The sequence below is a fragment of the Ambystoma mexicanum genome, chromosome 5p (genome assembly GCF_040938575.1).
Source record: "Ambystoma mexicanum isolate Mex_15411 chromosome 5p, UKY_AmexF1_1, whole genome shotgun sequence".
In the NCBI taxonomy this organism is placed as follows: domain Eukaryota; kingdom Metazoa; phylum Chordata; class Amphibia; order Caudata; family Ambystomatidae; genus Ambystoma; species Ambystoma mexicanum.
The window spans coordinates 1027966681-1027987597 of NC_090930.1; the positions used below are offsets into that span (position 1 = coordinate 1027966681).

A 20917-nucleotide genomic window follows, 5' to 3' on the forward strand; every position below is an offset into this window, starting at 1 on the left:
ACAAAGACACTCGAATATGCAGGCTATGTCACCAATCTAAAGCTCTACGGCGGCACACTCCCGCACTAATATCCTTTTGATGTGCTTTGAACGTGCCACATTAGTGGAAAGAGGAACTCCTCCCTGCAGGCTATAATACCGGAAACGTGCAATCAAACGGTACAAACTCCCACAATTTATGCAGTGAAAAATAGTTTATATAAAAAGGTCCACTGTTTTTCTCCAGTATTTAAAAATTGCATTGTGAAACCTAGGCCTTTTCCCCATTATACAGGACTCTCAGACTTGGGTGTGTTTTTCTCCGGTATCTAAACTACATTGTTAAAGTAGTGCCGCTCTGTGGTCTTGCCTTCTTTGCAAAGCATTCATCTAGCAAACTTTTCTACCTTTGTCTGAGCGCCTGTCGTCTTATCCAATTGTTTACTATTGTCTTGTCTCTGTCTTGTCTGCTTGCACCCCTCCCTGGGTCCTTCCCTAGTGTTCTTCCCTCCCCATCCAACCCCCTCTTCCTCTTCTCTCCTCTCCCCAACTACTCTATGGTGCTCTCTGTCTCTGTCGACTAATCAGCTCTCCTCACTAAATCTGGTAGGAAAATATTTAAAAAGGCATCCTGGTGTCCAACCCAGGCGCCTCTATCGCCGACACCTATACCAGTGCTTCCTCCAGGCAAACCCTCACTGACATCCTCTTTGTCGTTCCCTCACCAGACCTATGGACTCTACATATGGTCTCTGTGCTCTCTCCTTTCTCTTCTTGTCCCATTAATGGTGGCACCCGGGGGCAGGAGGGGAGGCCCCTTGGGCCTCTTCCACTCCTCTAAGGTCATCATTAATGTTTACCTGAATGGTACTGTCTTGGTCCAAGGCCCTCAGGCCAACCTTCTCTTTGATAGACGCTTCCCGCGCCTCATCAATTTCCTTTCTTCTCCTGCTGTCCCCTCTCTTCCCTCCATGACTTCCTCGCCTCCCCCTACTGTTTCCTCCTTGGCTACCTTGTCTCCTCCTCCTTCCACTTCTTCCCCCCCTCAGGCTTCTTTGACACCTCTGCAGGGTGTACCTCTGATCTGTACCCCTCCAGAAGTCTTTCAAGAATGGCAACCTTCTCCATATTGCCACTCTAAACTCTTGCTCAGCTGTCAAACACTCCTCTGACATATGTGGCCTCCACCAAGAACTTGACCTTGATGTCCTCGGTCTCACTGAGACATGGTTCACAGCCAGCTCTGTCACAAGCTTTGACACTCTCCTCCCTAACAGCTATAAGATCATCTCCGCGCCCAGGTCCAATTGTTCCGAAGGGGGTGTAGCCCTGATCTTCCCTGAGTGGATTCCTGCCTCTGTCATTCCTACGCAGGCCTACTCCTCTTTTGAATGCCTTGTATGCAGGCTCTCTCTCTCCTAGCCATTCCTTTACTGTGGCTACGACCTATTGGCCATCAGGTCAGATCTCCTCCTTCCTCTCTGAGTGGGCGGACCTCTTGATCTCAACCACTCAACTCCTCCTTCTTGGAGAGTAACATCCACCTGGATGCTTCATGTCCTTCCTCTGGACTCTTTCGCAACCTCTGCAACTCTCTCTCACACTCTATCCTCCCCTCTGGCCCGACTCACTCTGCAGGGACACTCTGGATGTTCTGATCTCTAAAGAGCTTCCCCTTTCTATCCCTCTCACCACTCATCTCTCTTGGAGTGATCACTTTCTCCCTTCCTGCCAGCTTACTCTCTCCACCCCTCAGGCCAAGCCAACTCCAGCACTGCCACCTACCTTCTTGGTTATCCGACCCATGAAGCGTGTCAGTTAAGGCTTTCACCGCCACTTTCTCACCCCACCCCCCTTCAGCTGACTCACACCCCGACACAGCCCTTTCTATGCTCCAGTCTGCTATATCTGATACTCTTGATGTTCTTGCCCCTGTCATGACGATCGGCTTGAAGCCCGAAGCCAAATGCAATTCCTTGTATGACTCAGCCCTCGTCACCCTTAAACGCAAGCACAGGGTGGCTGAGAGGAAATGGCGTGCTTCCTGTACATCCTTTGACAAACTGGCCTGCCGCCTGCTCCAAAGGCAATACCAGCTCTCTGTCTGCACCAAGAAGAGAGCCCTCAACCAAGCCTGTGTCTCTGCGGCATCCAAAAACTCAGCCAAACTCTTTAAAATCTGCAAGGAGCTGCCAATCCTGCTGCAGTTTGTACCTCGCCTGTCCCCTCCCAGTCCCTCTGCACAGCCCTGGCTTCTTATTTCATCTCTAAAACTAAGGACATCCTGTCCTCTCTCTCTTCCTCTCCTCCTCCTAGCTCTACTCCCCTCTCCTCACCCGGCCCTTCTGTGGCCACCTCTCCTCCCTCCTTCTCTGCCTTTCCCCTGTTCTCCCCAGACAAGGTTTCTAGACAAGTCTGATCCATGAAAGTCTTGTCGAAACAGGTTCTCCCTTGTTCCTCTAAAACTATCAAGGATCACATTGACACCCTGGCTCATGCTTTGCCTGACTTCTGCAACCAATCCTTTGCCTCTGGAGTCTTCCCATCCCCCCTGAAGCACTCCCTTGTGCACCCTCCTCTTAAGAAACCCTCAGCCAACCCCTCCTGCCCTACTAACTACTGCCCAATTTCCATCACCCCTTTCCTGGGCAAACTCCTGGAAAAGCTGGCCATCTCCTAGCTTAATCTTCACACTGAATTGGTTGGTTATCTCCATGATCATCAGTCTGGCTTCAGAGCTGCCAGAAGCATGGAAACTGCTCTCCTGAAAATCCGTGAAGACCTGCTCTCGAACCTGGACTCCAATACTATAATAATGTCCTCATCTTACTTGATCTCTCTTCTGCCTTTGACATGGTCAACCATGCCATCCTGCTCAACTGTCTCCGTGATAACCTGGGTATCACCGATCAGGCCCTGGCTTGGCTGACCTCTTACCTATCAGATCGACCCTGCCAGGTCCAACTTGGGTATTTCCTCTCCTCTATCTCCATCTGTGGTGTTCCCCAGGGTCTAACCTCTCTCCCTGGCTGTTCAACCAATACCTGGCATTTCTTGCCCACTGCTTTGCCCCTTTCTGCCCTAACTTTCAGTGCTATGCGGATGACACTCAGCTCATTTTCAGGCTTCCTTCCACCACCTCCTCTCCTTCTCACATCTCTGACTGTCTGTCTGCTATCCAGGAGTAGTGTGCCACCAACGATCTCTCTCTTAATGCCAGTAAGACTGAGAATCTCCTCATCGGCACACCTGCTTCCTCCTTTCCTGTTGCTCTCTGACCGATCTCTCTTGGCCTTCTTCCTTCTGCCAGCTGTGAGACTAAAAACCTTTGGGTCATCTTAGACACCACTATCTCCTTCTCTGCTCACATCTCCGACGTCGTTAAGAAGTCACACTACCAGCTGCACCTCCTCAGAGGTATTCTTCCTTTCCTCTCCTTCCCCTAGAAGCTCACTGTCTCCAGAGCTCTGGATCTCTCTATGCTGGACTACTGCAATAACCTCTTTCTAAATCTGCCTGCTTCTACTCTCCGCCCTCTGCAACTCATCAAGGACAAGACTGCAAGACTTATACTTGGCCCCAAGCCCAGGGATCGTATCTCTCCAGGAATTAAATCTCTGCACTGGCTGCCAGTGGCTGCGAGGATTAAGTTCAAAACCCTCTGCATTGTCCACAAGGCCTTCTGGGGCCTCTTTACCTCCAACTCTCTCTTCCTTAATATCTTCCTTCTCGAACTCTTCACTCATCCGCCTCCAACTCCCTAAGGGTCAGTCGCTTCTCCAAGCAACGAGTTTGTAATAGATCTCTTTCTTCAGCTGAGTCTTCCCTCTGGAACAGCCTCCATGTCTTCCTGAAACTTGAGAACCATCTCCAGTTTGGCAAGCACCTCAAGACCTTCTTCTTTGCTTGTGCTTTCTCTCCTCCTCTCCCCTGCTGAACTCCTGACTGAAACTGCACTGGTCACCTGGCTACCATCTGATCTCGGGCCTAGGTCCCCTCCCCCGCCAGCTGCACTCCTGCACTTGGGTCTGTTTCTGTATCCCTACAGTCCCCACCAGCTCTCGACACTTGATGTCTGCACTTACCACTAGCTGGCCGCACTTTTACCTCCTGTTTTTATTTATCTTATTGAATTTACTACTGATCCTATGTTTTGCACTGCCTCCTAGCCCCGCCCTTCCCCGCACTTTCCATTTCCCCCCTCCCCTGCACTTGCGCGATCTCAATGTCACATGGCCTAGTAAGATCATTGTCTCTGTCTTTCCTCTGTTCCCCCTCCCTTGCCTCATCGCGCTTTGAAACACTTGTGTATAAGCGCATTATAAATGCCATATCATATCACTGCCCGGGGGGGTTCTCAACTTGCATTCTATTGCCAGAAGGATACATTCATCGGTTAATGAGGCTTTATCAACGTTATCTTACCACGTTCCTCATCCCACGTTCCTCCAGCCGATTCAAGCCGGGGGCATCCAAGAGTGATCCTGTTTACACGCAGAAGAGGAGAAACCCCCTCACCCTCTACGCTTCGTTAAGTGTAGTGTGTTAAGTAGGGACTCCTCCTCCTCGGCAATATGTATAGAAAGAGGACTGTCTCCAGTAGCAGCCTCTTAGTAGCAGCTTCTCACGCCGGCACCACCAAGTATAATGACACGACAAACACTCCTGCAGGCATGGTTTCTGCTGTTCCAGCATCAATCACTCCTAATGGCTTCTGAGGTAATTTACTAGGGCAATCACTCAGAAAGTGCCCCGCTTTACCACAATACAGGCAGAGTTGTTGCTGTCTACGCCTCTCCCTTTCTTCCTTGGTCAATGGCCCTCTGACGCTACCCAGTTGCATGGGCTCAGGCGGGTTCTCTGTGGAACGGGATGAAGCTTCTCGTGGGCGCACATACAATTGGCATACCTCAGAACGAGACCCATCAGTTCTTCTTTCCTGCAGCTGGTGATCTAGTTGCACTACTAAATCTAGGTATTCAGAGGAACGCTCAGGCGGATTGCCCACCTGCGCCAGGATGTCCTTGAGTTCACTGCAGAGACCTCAATAAAACAGGGTGGTTCATTTTTCTTCTGACCAGTTCGTCTCAGCTATCAGGCGATTGAAGATGGTAATATATACTAAAAGGTCTTGAGAACCCTGCCGCAGGGTCAACAATTCCCCATCTAAGGCCTGCCTCTGCGTTCGGCATGCAAAGAGCTTATCTAGTTCTTGCTGGAAACCTGTGAAATTGTGCAAAATCGGGTCATCCTGATTAACCAATGGCAAAGATCAGCTGGCTGCATGCCCTCCAAGGTACGATAAGATGAAGGCAACCTTAGTTTGGTCCGTCGGGAAAGCCCCTGGCCGGCACAGGAAATGGAGCTGACACTGACTCATAAAAATGGGGTACCTCTATGGATCCCCTTAAAGTCGTTCTGGGGGTGCTAAGGGGACAGTGACGGTATTGGTGACTTGTATTTGTGCAGACGCTGCTGCAGCGCCATCTGATAATGATATGTTATTTATATAGCGCCTTAATCCAAAGCGCTTTACAGAGCACATATTTACATACAATATCACCCAGCCAAAATTGGTACTCATTTATCGACCTCGGAAGGATGAAAGGGCGAGTTGGCCTTGCCGGGATTCGAACCTGCGACCGGCAGATCACGCTCAGATCGCAGCAGCGAGTGCTCAACCCGCTGAGCTATCTTACCGGCTAAGGTAAGACTGGTAAAATGGACCTGGTAAGGGAATCTGACCCGCTCGGGTCCTAGTTAGGTGTTTTGCTAGCTCCTCCATCCTCTCCCGAATCACTGCTAGCTCCTTCTCATAGCATTGGTCTCGGATCGGGCTGCACGGACCTCCCCCCGCAAATCGCCTAATAGAGCGGCTAACAGATCAACCTCTGACTCCATTGCTCTCGGGCAGGGTTAAATTAGTGGGCTTAGCGTTCTGTAACGCTTAGCTCTGGGGCCTTGCAGGAACGCCTGGTCCAGATCGTCGAAAGCGTGGCCCTCTGCGGTGGGATGTGTGGTCCAAGCCACTCCGTTCCCACTGTTCCACTGAATGGGTACTGCCCAGTGTTCAGTGCGGTTGCGAGTGGTTTGATGGGTTCCCAATACTGCTGGGATAAATATGGGACTGCTTGGAGTACAACCTATGGGCAAACAAGTGAAGAATGTCAGTGCCTGCCCGCCTGTCTTCCCCTCACCTCCCTCCTGTGCCCCCAAGGTCTGCTGGCAGGCTAAACAGGCAGTCTGGCTCACCTTTAATATTGTAGGTGAGCACCCAGGTGCCGGATGTGCATCTGATCCCATTTCCTCACTGGTGGTTGGTGGCCCAGTCCAGCTGCGGCGCACGAGATGCACAGGTAAGTGTCCCGCTGCACGAGATGCACCGGTAAATGTCTCTGTGGTGCGGCAAATGCCCTTCTTTTATCTGAGGGTGCTGAGATGCAAGACGCAATCGCAATTCACATAATGTTCATGTCTCGGTCTTGGCTTTCTTTGCAGGTGCGGGGAGCCGATTTCTGCTAGAGATGAAATGCTTGAATTATTTGAGCGCTGTAGCGCTAGCGAGTGGGGCGCTGTAGTTCGTAAGTTCCCAGCCACAGGTAAGCAACTTTATGAGGGAGTGCGGAAGCGCGTGGTGAAAAGTTCCGGAATGCTTGCTTACTGTGTGTTCTTTATTGTATGTGCGGAACAATGCCGCGATGCCGGAGCAAATAGGAATGCGTCCCTCAGGCTGATCCACGTAAATATTGGAGCTAGCGAGAAGTCCGGAGCTCGCGCAACAGTGCAGGTCCACTGGAGCTGAGAGTCTGGTAAGCAGGAGTTCCGGCGCTCGAAATCAGGTAAGCAGAGATCCTGGCAAGCCGCTGGAATGCAGAAACATGGATCCTTCTTGCACATGGAGCCAACCGGGCGGAGCGTTAAGCATTACACTGCTTTCAGGTCAGCAGAGGAACCGCTAAGCACAGTGTGTGGCCAGGGCGTGGTTTTATAGCCCTGGGCTGCACCCTGCATCACTAGACCACCAGGGATACTAGAAGCATGGGCCATCTTGGGTTCTGCATGGAGTATCAACCTGGCGGCCATCTTGGTGGGGGCTGCCAGTACTTGTTAACATGCCAGCCAGCAACCTCTAGTGTCCTCACTCTCCCTGTGCTACTTAGGCCTCCACTTTTGTTATGTGAGGGTGTGCCCAGCATCCTGCTGGGGTTCATGACAATAGCCTTGCGTACAGTTATTTATCGACCGGTCAGATAATGAGGTATTAGCAGCAGTTGTTTTGAACTCCTTCGTTTGAGGGGAAAACTAGCCCCTCTTCTGTCTTCATGACTGCTCATAGTAACTGTTTGGTTTGACTTGGTACGAGGCTCGATTTTTTCTCGTTGATTGAGAACCCCAATTGGAACAGAAGGTTGATTGTTCTTTGGGTATTTTGCTTGAAATTTTGGGGGGAATCCCCTGTTATCAGCAAGTCGTCCAGATAAGGGTACACTGGGATTGTCTGCTTAAGTGCGCGGCTACTACCGCCAACACCTTGGTGAATACCCTTGGAGCGGAGGCTATACCAAAGGGTAGCACTCAGAATCAATAGGGCTGATTTGCTAACTTGAAGCGCAGGAATTTTCGGTGCACTGGGAACATTGAAATATGAAAGTATGCATCTCATGTCCAATGTTGCTATGTAGCCCCCTTGTTTTAGCAGTGGGATTACTTCTTGTAGCGTTGTCATTCAAATCTTTTGTGGCTCGACATATGTTTTTGCAGGGCATACGTCTAGGACAGGGCGCATTGTAAGATCTTTCATTGGCACAAGGAGGTACATTGGACCGATACCCCTGTTTACCTGGTTTGCCGGGATGATCTCGATGGTGTCCTCTTCTAGCAGAACAGAATGGGCTGTTCCTCCTGTGTTCTCGGTCTTTGTCTTGGCAGGTGGTTGGGTGGTGACTGTATGAGTTCTATGAAATAGCATCCGGCCACGGTGGAAAGTACCCACTTGTCTGACGTGATCCCTTCCCATGCGTGGATAAAATGACAAATGCGACCTCCTACTGGAGAAGCATAGGAGGGGACCTGGAGCGCGTGGTCATTGCTTTAGTGTGGTGGTGCCTCTGGTCGAGGAGGATCTGCCCCTACTTCTCGACCTTTTGTGCGCCCTTTGAAAATGTTGCCCGGAGGATTGTCCTTGCGAGGAACCCCAAGATGAAGCTTGTCTGCCCTGGTTATAGTTAGAGGACCGCTCGGAGTTCTGTCCCCGAAAACGGCGTGTGTTAAATGCATCCCTCTGCACAAAAGGTTTATTTGTGAGCTCTCACAGGGACTTAAGGGTGTTATACTCCTCTTTAGCACTTTTCAGTGTGTCCTCAACTGCTTTCCCAAAAAAGGTGTTTGGTTCAATGGGCATATTTAGCAGGGTGGCTTGGGTTTCCAGTTTAGAGCTGGATTGTTGTAGCCATGCATGGTGCTTAATGAGGGTACCCTCAGCTACTATACGGCTTGCATTATTTGCTGCGTCCAGATTATTTTTTAGGATGCAACTTGCCGCCTGCTTACCCTCAGCTACAGTTTTTAAAAGCTGTGATTTAAGGGGTTCTGGGACAGAGTCGATTTGTTGTGAGAGCTTGTCCCATTTTGGCAATTATAACTTGCCAATTGCGTGGTGTTATTGGCTATCCTTAATTGGTATGCAGCATAGGAAGCTACTTTTCTACCCAGTGTATATATTTTCTTGTTCTCCTTGTCAGGAGGGGCTTCGGCAAAGGCTAAGGGTGTGCCCGCTCTCTCTCTTGTGGTAGTTACGACGAGAGAGTCAGGCTTTAATTGACTCCTGATGTATAATGGGTATGAAGGGGCTGGTCTGAACAGCTTTTCAATACTGGGGTTAACTGCCCACATAAGGTTGGTGGTAAGTAAAGAAGGCCGACTGCACCTCTGGATGGACTGCAGGAGTGGCAAGAACTGTGCCGTAGACCTCTTATCCCCAAGGATGTCCTCTATAAAGTCCTTGTCGACTTGTGCTTCTTGGGTACGATTCTGAAATGCTTGGTAGCTTTTAAGAGGAGCTCATTATACTGCAGCTGATTATCCACAGTGGAGTCAGCCACGGGTTGGTCATGATGGCCCGGAGATTGTATGATGTATACATCATTGTCATCCTAATATTTGTGTGTCTCTTCTAGGGCTCCCCTTGGTCTGCTATTGAACCAGGGTCTTGAAAGCCTGAAGTGTCAAAGTAGTATAGGTCCTCAGGAATGTGTTGTTGGGTACTTGCCTGGGCAGGGTCTACTCGGGGTCTTTTGGAGGCAGGCTAGGTTTTAGCTTCCTCCCCCTGTGAGGGCCCTTGGAGGTTGGACAGTTGATCAGGGTGTTGATCAAAAAAGTCAACAAAGCATGACATTCTCCTCATTACTCTGTCAAATTTTTCGGTAGTCCAATGGGTGGAGCTAGGAAAACCTGTGGGAACAGGGGTCGAAATACTCTCTGATGTAGAGGGTTGTTTGTGGAGCACTGCCCCCGAAAGGGTGTCACTAGGGGCAGAGTATTCTTTATCCTTTGAAACAGGTTTTTTTGAGGATAGGGGCATCAAAGATTTTGAGTGTTTCTGCGTTTTGGACTTGAGGAGCGTGTCTGGGGTGTGATTTTCTTAATAAGTTCTCTTTCGATGCACGGTTGCCGTTACTCAAGGATTTGTCTGATTTGCTTGCAGTGTCGGAAGCAGACTTCAGTGTCTGTTTTGGGGGCCCGTCATGTGGCATGCACGATCGCAATGGCCCACAGGACAGGGACTTTTCGGACCTTCCCTTCGTAACCGCGTGAGGCTTATTGGTCAATAACGCGGTCGACTGTCGGCCATGGGGGGTGTGTTTAGTGTGGCGTGCAGTGCGGGTGCTTGAGCCGCCGGCTGTCCTCTCTGCAGCGGAACCGCCGGCCTGCTTATTGGAGGCCGGGGCTCGCGCACGGGAACCAGTCAGGTCCCGATCGCCCTCAGTGTCACGTAGGACGGCGCCATCGCTGGAGGCTCTCACCACGTCTATGGCGGCCTCGGCATGCATGGCGTGATGGGCCCAGCTCTTAGTCTTCCGGTCCTTTAGTGTTTTGGACCAAAAAGGTTTGCAGCACTTGCACTGCTTTTCGGGATGGCCCTTGGGGAGGCAGATGTTACACACCCTATGTGAGTCCTTCCAGGGAAACTTCCTGTTACAGGAAGGGTAACATTTAGATGGTGTGTTTCCATAATATGGAAAGATGGAAGCTCTGCGATGGAAAGGGAAGAATAGGGAAATCGGCATTGTCTTAAAGAAAGAAATGATGACCTCCCCCGACTCTCCCTACTGTGAAGGACTGGGGCCCGTCGGGGCCTGGGTAGGACCGCAGTCAATGTGCGTTGAGACGGTTGAAATAGTCGTCGAAGAATCTGTCCTTGAGAGCCGTCGCCAAAGATCTTGCAATGTACGGCGTCGAAAAGGAAAGAAAGAAAGTCTAAATTTGACTTTATAGTTAAAAGGCGTCAGCCAGAAGAAGGAACTCTGCAACTTGCGTCCGACTATGATGGTGGAAAAAAACATCTGAGGGACCTCGACGCGTGAAGGACCATGGGTACAGGGGGCGTCACACTAAGGATAGTATTACTGGCACGCCCTGACGACGTCCCTTTTTGAGTGTCGAAAACAAATAATGTAAGGTGATAATAATGTAATACTCTACCACTAGATGTCGACCTATGCATAGCATGTGATCTAAGCAGATCCACAAGTCTCAGATATAAATATATGACATGCATTAATTACCGTAAAAGCATTTCTGATGATTGTATCTGCTTAGATTCACATTCACGTCCAACATCCAGTGGTAACTGCGGAGTATTGCATCTTGTCTTTCAGGGACCGAAAGGGGACGTCGGCATAGGCGTGTCTGTAACACTATCCCTATTGTGACGTGTGTAGTGCCCAAAATCACTCACGCGCCGAGGTCCCTTCGATTGTATTTTTTCTGCCATGAGGGAGCCCAAGGCTATAGTGAGTGAGTACATAAGAGAGAAAGTAGTAAGAAAGTCTATGTCCCTTCCACCCCGAGCGGGGAGGCAGGGAGGGCGAATGTGAATCTAAGCAGATACAATCATCAGAAATGCTTTTACAGTAAGTAATGCATGTCTTCTGATGCTTGTTAATCTGCTTAGAATCACATGCTGTGCGTAGACTAGCGAGCAGTACCCGGAATTGGAGGTGGGTTGTGAGAAGGAACAGTAGAGAAAAGATGTCTTAGTACGGCTTGTCCCACCTGAGAATCAGACCTAGAATGAGTGTCTAGGCAATAGTGTTTTGTAAAGGTGTGTACAGAACTCCAGGTTGCTGCTTTGCAAATGGACTATAGGGGAACATTTGCAATGAATGCTATGGATGCCCCAATGCCTCCAGTAGAGTGTGCTCTAGGCTTGAAGGGCAGTTCTCTCTTCGCAAGAGTGTAACAAAGTGTGATGCATTTGACAATTCACCTTGAGATTGCTGATTTAGAGACAGGATCCCCTTCTCTACCAGCTGCCACTGAAACAAAGAATTGTTTAGTTTTCCTCAGTGGTTTAGTTCTTTCCATGCAGAACATGAATGCCCTGCGCACATCTAGTGTGTGAAGGCTTCTTTCGGCCATGTTAGTAGGTCTCTGGAAGAACGTGGGTAGTTCGATTGACTGATTCACCATGGAATTTCGAAATAAATTTCGGCGCAAACCTGGGATGTGTGCACAGAACTACCTTATCTTTGTGGACTGTAACAAAGGGGTCTAAAACAGAAAGAGCCTGTAGTTCGCTAACCCTTCTGAGAGAAGTGATAGCCACTAGGAAGGCTGTTTTATAAGTCAGATCTTTCAGACTTGCTTTATGCATAAGCTCAAAGGGAGCTCCCATGAGCCTGGTCAAAACCACATTCAGATCCCACCCAGGGGCTGGATGGGAGGATAAATCCTCTTAACCCCTTCCATAAAGGCTTTCATTACTGGTATCTTCCACCACAAAACTTTTTGCTGTGATGTGGTGTAGACTGACAGCACCGCCGCCGCCAGATGAACCTTTAGGGAATTGAAGACTAACCCAGAGTCCAACAGGTGGGTTAGATACAACACAATGTGTGAGGGTGAGCAATCGATGGGATTGACGCCCTTGGAATTGCACCAGATGACAAACCGTTTCCAATTGCTGGCATAGCAATAACGTGTATTAGGCTTTCTCGCTTCCCTGAGTATATCCATGCACCTCTGAGGGAGCTGCAGGTGGCCAAACTCTATGATCTCAGGAGCCAGGCTGCTAAGTTCAGAGTTTGTGGGCATGGGTGTAGGGTCTCCCCCCTGTCCTGAGACAACGTGTTGTACATTGGCAGGGCAGCTTGACTGGTGGGGAGAGGGACATTTCCATCAGGTGAGCGAACCCGGTTGGCGGGCCCACATGCAGGCCACCAGTATCATGGTAACCGGTTCCTGGTGCATCTTGTGCACTATCTTGTTGAGAAGGGGAGTCGGGGGGGGAAAAGCGTAGACAAATTTCTCCGACCAAGTTATCCAGAGACCGTTCCCCTTGGATCGGTTCTGGGGGTACCTGGAGGTGTAGTCTTGGCAGTGGGCGTTCTCCAAAGTAGCGAACAGGTCGATCTCTGGGAAACCCCATTCTGCGAAGTCGTTGGACACAATGTCTTTGTGCAGTCGCCATTCGTATTCTTTTGGCAGAGGAAAATCTCTGCTGAGTACGTCTGCCAGAAGATTGAGTTCCCCTGGAACATGTTGGGACAACAAAAACATCTTGTGTTTGAGAGCCCATATCCAGATGTTGGATAGCCCTGGAGAGTGAGTGCCTCCCTGTTTGTTCAGGTAATACATTGCTGTAGTGCTGTTGGTTAGGACCAGCACTGTTTTCCCTTGCAGTTGCTTCTGAAAGGCTTTCAATGCTTTGAACACCGCTAGTAGCTCCAGTATGTTTATATGATTGGACGCTACCTGAGGGGACCACACTCCGTGTGCTGTCTGCTGTAGCAGGTGAGCCCTCCACCCCGTGAGAGATGTGTCTGTCGTAAGAGTGGCTTCCACTGCAGGGGTGGTGAACGTCTTTCCCTTCAAGAGGTTTTTTCTTGACCACCACTGCAGAGAGCGAACGAGGGCTGGCGAGACAACTAACCGATCTTCCCATTGTCCGCTGGCCTGACACCACTGGCTGTTGAGCCACTCTTGCATGAGACATATGCGCAGCCGCGCGTGGGGAACCAAGTATATGCATGACGCCATCATCCCTAGCAAAAGCATGGCATGGCTTTGCGTACCGTCACCTCCCGACTGGCTACATATAGAGGAATCAGAGAGCATGTTCAGATCCCTCTCGCTGGAGGGGAAGACCAGGCCGTCTTCCGTCCGAATAAGCACTCCCAGGAATTGTTTTACTTGGCTGGGGACTAAACTGGATTTCTTTTCGTTGATTGAAAAACCCAGGCTGAAGGGGAGATCTACTGTTTTTCGGGTGTTCGAAAAACAAGCATCGAACGAGTCCCCCGTGTTGAGCCAGTCGTGGAGGTAAGGGTAAACTGGGACTGATAGTCTGCGCAGGTGTGCTGCTGCCACTGCCAGGACTTTGGTAAACACCCTTGGCGCTGAGGCGATGCCGAAGGGGAGTACCTTGAACTGGTAGTGTTTGTCCTGTATCATGAACCTTAGGTATTTTCTGTGCGCTGGCAACATTGAAATATGAAAGTATGCATCTTTCATATCCAATGTTGCCATGAAGTCCCCCTGTTTCAGCAATGGGATCACCTCCTGCAGTGTTACCATGCAAAACTTCTGGGGTTTTATGAACTTGCTCGCTGGGGGCAGGTCTAGAACAGGACGCATGTTGAGATCCTTTTTGGGTACAAGGAAGTACACTGAATAGATACCCTCGTTTACCTGAAGAATAGGGATGGCTTCTATGGCGTCCTTTCCCAGCAGAGCTTCCACCTCTTGGATCAGGATCTGCAGATGGTCCGGTGAAAGGCGCGTGAGCGCGGCGGTCTGAACTGTGGAGGTCGGGCGAATTCCACGCAATAACTGTGGGCGACGTCTTTAAGACTCACTGGTCTCAAGTTATCCCCTCCCATGCCTTGAGGAAAGATGTTAATTGCCCCCCGACCGGGGAGACATGGGAGGGGACCTAGACTTGGTGGTCATTTCTGACCAGAGGCTGAGGCTCCTCTGGGATTGGGGCCTCTGCCTCTACCTTTGCCGCGTTTCTGACCCCTTTGGGGGTAGTAGCTAGGGCTTCCGGATGTTTGACTCGTGTTGAAGTTACCCGTGCCGTAGTTGTTCTGGCCGGCACGGGCTTACCCTCGAAAGGACCGCTGAGTATTATTACCCCTCTGGGAGGAGGGTTTCTGTGTAATCTGGTGCAAAGACCTTATAGTCTTGTGCTCCTTCATGGCGTCTCCAACGCTTCATCCACTGCTTTCCCGAAGAGGTTAGTCTCCTCAATGGATTTATTAATAAGAGGCCTAAGTCTCAGGTCTGAAGCCCGATGTCCGCAGCCATGCGTGTCTTTTTAGAAGAGTGCCTTGCGCAAAAGACCTGCCTGCTGTTTCTGCAGTGTCCAGGGTGTTCTTGACCACATTTTTATTAACCAGTTTTCCCTCTGCAGCAATGGATAGAAGCTTTGTTCTGGCTGGTTCCGGAACCTCCTGGAGGTTTTCTTGGAGCAAGCTCCCTAATAGCGTATTATTATTAGCAATCCGAACGGTGTATGCAGCTGCTGAAGTGACACGTTTGCCCAGGGCATACAACCTTTTAGACTCCTTGTCCGGTGGTGATTCCCCCGTGGCAAGGGGTACCCCTGCCCTCTTTCGAGTGGTAGTCATGACCAGTGAGTCCGGGATGGCGTGCCCTTTGATATACAGAGGGTTGGTAGGAGAAGGCCGAAATAATTTTTCGACTCTTGGGTTCACTGCCCGTGTCTGAGCAGGTGTAACCAAAGATGGGGCTACCCGCTTCCGAAAAGAGTTAAGGAGGGGGATGGATTGACTCGCTGGAGGTTTTTCATTGATAATATCCTCCACGAAATCCTGCTCCGGTACCGCCTCTTGGGTGGCAATCTTGAAGAATTCTTCTGCTTTTTTCAACATGGAGTTGAAAGCCATTTGGTCATCCACAGGGGAGGCCTGGCAAGCCGGGGTGGACGGAGGAGAGTCCAGGATCACAATATCAGCGTCCTGATCTTGTTTCCAAGGGTTTTCATCTTCCTGCTGGGTCGCCTCCCAGTTGTCTGTCGTGTCCTGTTGATCCTCCTCATAGTTTTCAAGAAAGGACGCTTCCTCTTCCTCACTATATATGTCTCTATACGTATCCACCTGGATCAAGTCTTCTTGTTGAAAAACCTGAGACTGATCCATTTGAACTTGAGGGTTAGGGTCTACCCGTGCTTTTTTCGGGGGTGGATGATCTGCAGAGGCGATAATCCGCTCCAGCCGATCCATACAACCTTCGAAGTTTTCTGTAGTCCATTTAGAGGACCCAAACGGGCCGGCCCGTGGAGAAGTGACATTCTCCGCACCTTGGCGTCGACGGGAGCCTCTAAGGGTGTCGGAGAGAGCCTCTTGATTATCTACGTAAATCCTATCGGAATCGGGAAGACAATCCAATGAAACTTTTTCCGTGGATTGACTCATAACCCTTGGCGGAACTGGGGTAAGACCCACCGCCGCTGTGATCCTTTCGATGCTACTTTGGATAGTTGCGGAATCGTCAAGAGACCAAGGCTCCGATGACTTGTCGGCAGCGGAAAGACCGTCCGTGCCACCAGGAGGCTTAGCAGACGGGTTTCCGGGTAGAGGCGTAGCCGTAGTTTTTGGGCCTACCGAGGCCTTGGAACTCGTCAAGATGTTGGGATCCCGACCTTCGACGTGTGTAGGATTAGGATTAGCGCCCTTGTTTTTTCTTGTTTGCCCAGTCGCTATGCACTGCTGAGAATGCTGGGAAGGCCTTGGATCGGAGCAATCCGAGGGAACCGGTGAAGACTTCGGCGGCCCCGTTGGTGCTTCCGCCTTTTTCGACGCAACCGTCGAAATTGGCGTAGGGGTTGTGTGCTTAAAGTTACGATGAGATTGCACGCCCCTGTTGCCATGTGTGGTCCCTGTAGCAAGATCAGAGGCGAGCCTGGAAGGGTTGGGGACGGGCGTGGCGGATCTAGAAGCGTTCGCCTCAAGGTCTATAACATCCGCGTTGGACATTTGGTCATCCGAAGTACCCCCGTCACTTCCGGCTGGTGTGGCGGTGGGGGAAAGGGGCTCCACGCGTGACATGCCATACGCAGCCCACCGCTTTTTAAGGGTCTTGAGCCGAAGGAGTTTGCACGCCGCTTCTCGTCGTGCTCAAGGATATCTAACCATACACTTAGGGCAGAACCTAAAAGGAGTCCTTTCCATAGCAAAAGGGAAGGATGACCAGACAGAAAGGGAAAAGAGGGGAAAGGAGGAAAGACATGCTAAACAATATGGCCACCCCGACCCCACTCTCCCTACTGTATAGGTCGGCCAGAGGGCCCGACCACGTGTAAAATCCGCCTGCCGGATCTTAGGCGGCGAAATCCACAGCCTTAGACGTATCGCCCGTAGTTTTCATCAAAGATGTTCTTGTTGGGTGAATTAACTTAACAGGGAATAAACCGACAATTCGGTAAAGATAAACAATGTTTCCAGTAAGAGCTCTGCTAGTTATCTGGGCGGAAAAAAACAATCTGAGGGACCTTGGCTCGTGAGGGATTTTGGGTACTACACACGTCACGATAGGGATAGTGTTACAAACATGCCTGTGCCAACGTCCCCTTTCGGTCCCCGAAAGACAAGATGCAATACTCTGCGGTTACCACTGGATGTCGGACCATGTGCACAGCATGTGATTCTAAGCAGATTAACAAGCACCAGAAATATATATATAAGAATAGCTCCATAAATCCCATGAAATTCTTCAATCATGGTTCTAGGGTGGTGTGAGGGTTTAGACTGTATAGTATACCTGGGAAAGGGTCATTTGGCCCAGGACCCTAGGCACAGGCTAGAGTGCACTAAAGTGTACTCAGAAATATTTCCAAATGGCTGATTACTGTGGGTTTGTACCACCTTTTAAGCACCACCACCGCTATTCAACCAGGCTTAGGTATACCTTCCCTCTCTGCTTCAGCGTATCCAGGCTATACTTCCTCTCCCTATGTTTCGCCAATGTCTTTACTGCCTCCTGCTCGGTCAGCACCTCCTTTCATTGACTCACTACCTCCACCTCCTGATATTTCCTCTCCTTTAGGCCTCCCCAGAACTCCTACTGGTGTCTCTCCAGAGTTCTTTCTTGCCATCACATCACCTCTTTCTGATATCCCTTCTCCTCCTGATGTCTCTTGGCCTCCCTCATCACTCCCATTGATGTTTCTTTGCTCATATTAAACCCCACCTGATAGCTCTTCTCCTCATCCAAATGTATCTCCATCTCTACACCCAAATTCCTCTACTGGTTCCCACCTCCACTTCTTTCTTTCAAAATCACATTCCTTACTCCATGTCAAGATACACCCTTTTCCTTTTCTCCCAGTTACCTCCACGCCCTTCCATCCTCTGCTTCCTTTGCCTACATATCTCTCCTTCACACATTTCCTCCCTCCAGACTTCCACACCCTTGTGCCAGCTTTCTTGCCTACCTTCTCCCTTTGTACTCTTAGCTCCCTTCTAACCATTCCCAGGAGTATCAGATAACTGTTTAGGAAATGAGTTTGGCTTGTTTGACTTAGAAGGACATCCCCAAACCGTGCAGTGGGCCCCTCTACTTCCTCTTGGGGCTCCCTTTGACCGAGCCACTGAGGTTGGTACCATCTTGGATTTGGTGTTCGGACTTACATGCTGTCAGTTCCATGTATTTTCTGAGTCTGCAAAGCCTGGCACTCGCAGATATGTGGTCCTGCTCGTTAAGTCCGGCCTGCTAAGCAATTGGCTCTATGTTACTCCCTGTGAGAGAGAGCACTCCATTGCAGTTGTTCTAAGGAATTACTCCTGCTCAAGAGTCTGACTGCAAATCTCCTGATCTTTGAAAGGGATAGAGCAGGTTGGTGTTTCCAAGTGACAAGTCTCTGCCATGCAGTTCGGGTAAGCTGGAGTAGACAAGCGGGTCCTCAATACACTGCCCCAGGCCCTGCATCACTTAGCGGGTGGTTGGACCTGGCTCCCATGGTCACCCCTTATCCCTTTGCCATAGAGGCATTCAGGTAACTTCCCCATTAAAAAATAACATGGAAAAGGGTCGATACTTGTGCAGCCATGTGTTGTATGGGGTTTGAATATGATGCACATTTGTTGCTGAATGTAGGGTCTACCTACCTGCAGATACAGCAATGCCTCGGATCTAACAACTTGCTAGGCCTGACACAATCAGGTTTCAGACCCAGACATGAGACAGAAACTGCATGATAGACCTAAAACCCAGATCCAGACTTTGAAAGACAGACGAAAACTAGCCTTACTACTTCTACTTGACTTATCAGCAGCATTTGGTCTGATGAACCACAAAATATTATGTAAACCTTTCATCTGCTGCACATTTCTCTGACCAAGCGAATGCGTGGATTGAGTCCTTTCTTTTTTTTTTTGGATAAAACATTTTTTATTATCAATTAGTTATAGCATAGACAAAACAACCAAAAGGAAAGAACAAAAGAAGAGGCAGCTACATCAAATGAGGCCGACACGGCCCGTCTTGCAGTAGTAGTATTTCTTGCATCACCATTCTCGTGGATTACAACTATGGTTCACACTGTAAGTGTTCAGATTAACCTCGCCCGAGTCCATATATATCAGGGCCCTCCCTCCTCCCATATTTTAGAGGCTTTGTTAGGACAGCCTCTTGCGGTATAGATCCGTCTTTCGATCATAGCACATGTGTCCATGTCCAGTGCCCATTGCTCCATTGTCGGAGGCTCCGGGACTCCCCATTTTTGTGCAATATTGCGCTTCATTAGGGTGGCCGCCATATGCAATAACAGTTCTTCCCATTTATTCAGTTCGTACTCTTCCGGCACACCCAGGATTAGGACCTTCGGGTCCAGTTCTATCGTTTTGGAGAATACCCGGGCCAGTTCCCGACAGCAGGCCTCCCAGAAGATTCGGATGCGGGGACATGACCACAGTAAGTGAAAGAAGGTCCCCTCCTCGTCCCCACATCTGAGACAGTTCGGGTTTGTTGCTTTTTTCCACCCAAACAGTGCAGTTCTAGAATAGTACACTCTATGCATTATTTTGAGTTGCACCGGTTTGAGTCTAGAGGAGATGGCAGCTTCCCGTGGGTGCATTAGTACCCGGATCCAGTCCTCAGGGTCAAAATCCCCTACATCTGTTTCCCACTTGGCCTTTGATTGAGTCCTTTCTTAACAAAAGATCCATGATAGTCTTTGCGCCATCAGCCTCATCCGCACCTACTCCAGTCACCTGTGGGGTCCCTCAGGGGTCCTGCGTGTCTCCTACTCTCTACAACGTGTTCACCAAGCCACTTTTTGATGATCTCGACTGTCTGAGTGTCACCTACATGAACTATGCAGACAACACCCAGATACTCATGCCCATCACTAGTGACTACACTGTAGCCAGTAAGACGCTTAATTACATTTACATCACTATACAAGCCTGGGTGGCGAAGCATGGGATCTGTTGTAACAACGATAAGACAGAGCTGCTCCTTCTGGGGTCACCAGCTAATTTGAACAAATTAGACGCGCTATTCAACTTATTGAACATTGGCGTTAACATAATTAAAGTCTCCAAGGTTGTGAAAACCTATTTACATAGACTTCGCTTTAATCTTAACAAGACAAACTAACGCCATGGCTTCTTCATCCGCCTACACCTGTAAGCTTATCACTGCCTGTCGCCCCTACCTGACAACTGCCAACTGCATCACAATAGCAAGAGCACTTGTCCTCTCCAAGCTCGATTATTGTAATGCGCGCTATTTTGGCACCTCACAACAGAACCTTAATAAAATGCAGGTCATGCAAAATAATGCCATCAGAGCAGCATTGAACCTCCCTAGGAACCAACACATCTCAGAAATTAGACATACAATAAAATGGCTCAACATCAACCAAAGAATTGCACTCAAAACATCGTCCCTCACTCATAAGTGCTTAACCAATCAGGCCCCCATTTACCTGTCCAATACTATCTCCCGCCACACCTCTATACGGCCCACCAGAGCAACCCAGATGCAGTGTGTCGACATCCCACACTTCAAGCAACAACGAGCAGGCGGTGTTAGTTTCCCAGTCCTCGCTGCAAAGAAATGGAATGCCCTCCCCCTATCCATAAGAGAGGAACCTTCATAACTCCTGTTCCCGAAAAAGGTCAAGCAAGACCTCACCTATGTCGCATAATTACGTTATGCCATGTACATATGTTTGCATACCCCTGACACTGTAAACTCTTGTCTGCTGCCGAAATGTAACACTGTATCATACTACTATTCTTATGTATATATGTAACTCTCTTTGTATCACACTGCTGTACTCTTGTTTTTATACTTTGTTGGAACTTTTAAGCATTGCGCCCAAATGCCGTCGGGCTCGGTGCGCGTTACAAATAAATAAACTAAACTATGTACAATGTATTACGATCTTTATGGAAAGAAGTGATTTACATATTTTAAGAATAAAATAATAAAATAAAACAGCATAAGTTAGACAACAGATGCTTACTTATTAGGCTTGGGTTGTTCAAAGTTGGGTCAATGGTACATCTAAAATCTCCTTTTGCGAAGTGATCAGCATCCCTTGCACCTAAAAGAGGACAAGTAGAAGATCATTTACAAGGTAGTTTCAGCATGAACTATATTCCAACTTCATTCAGACCAAATGCAACAAACTGTTTGACCTCATTACATATGCCCTCTGCTAAAGACATCCAGAGGAATGTCCTAG

The 20917-nt window shown here is 49.4% G+C and overlaps 1 protein-coding gene across 1 annotated transcript in view; it reads right to left on the reverse strand.

Moving 5' to 3' along the window:
- The window catches only part of RIPK1 (receptor interacting serine/threonine kinase 1), an 840028-nt gene that overhangs the window by 73136 nt on the left and 745975 nt on the right, over positions 1 to 20917 (reverse strand). Inside the window, exon 10 of the mRNA XM_069613515.1 lies at positions 20696 to 20776. Coding sequence (XP_069469616.1) covers positions 20696 to 20776 — 81 coding nt within the window. The remainder of the gene's footprint in view (positions 1 to 20695; positions 20777 to 20917) is intronic.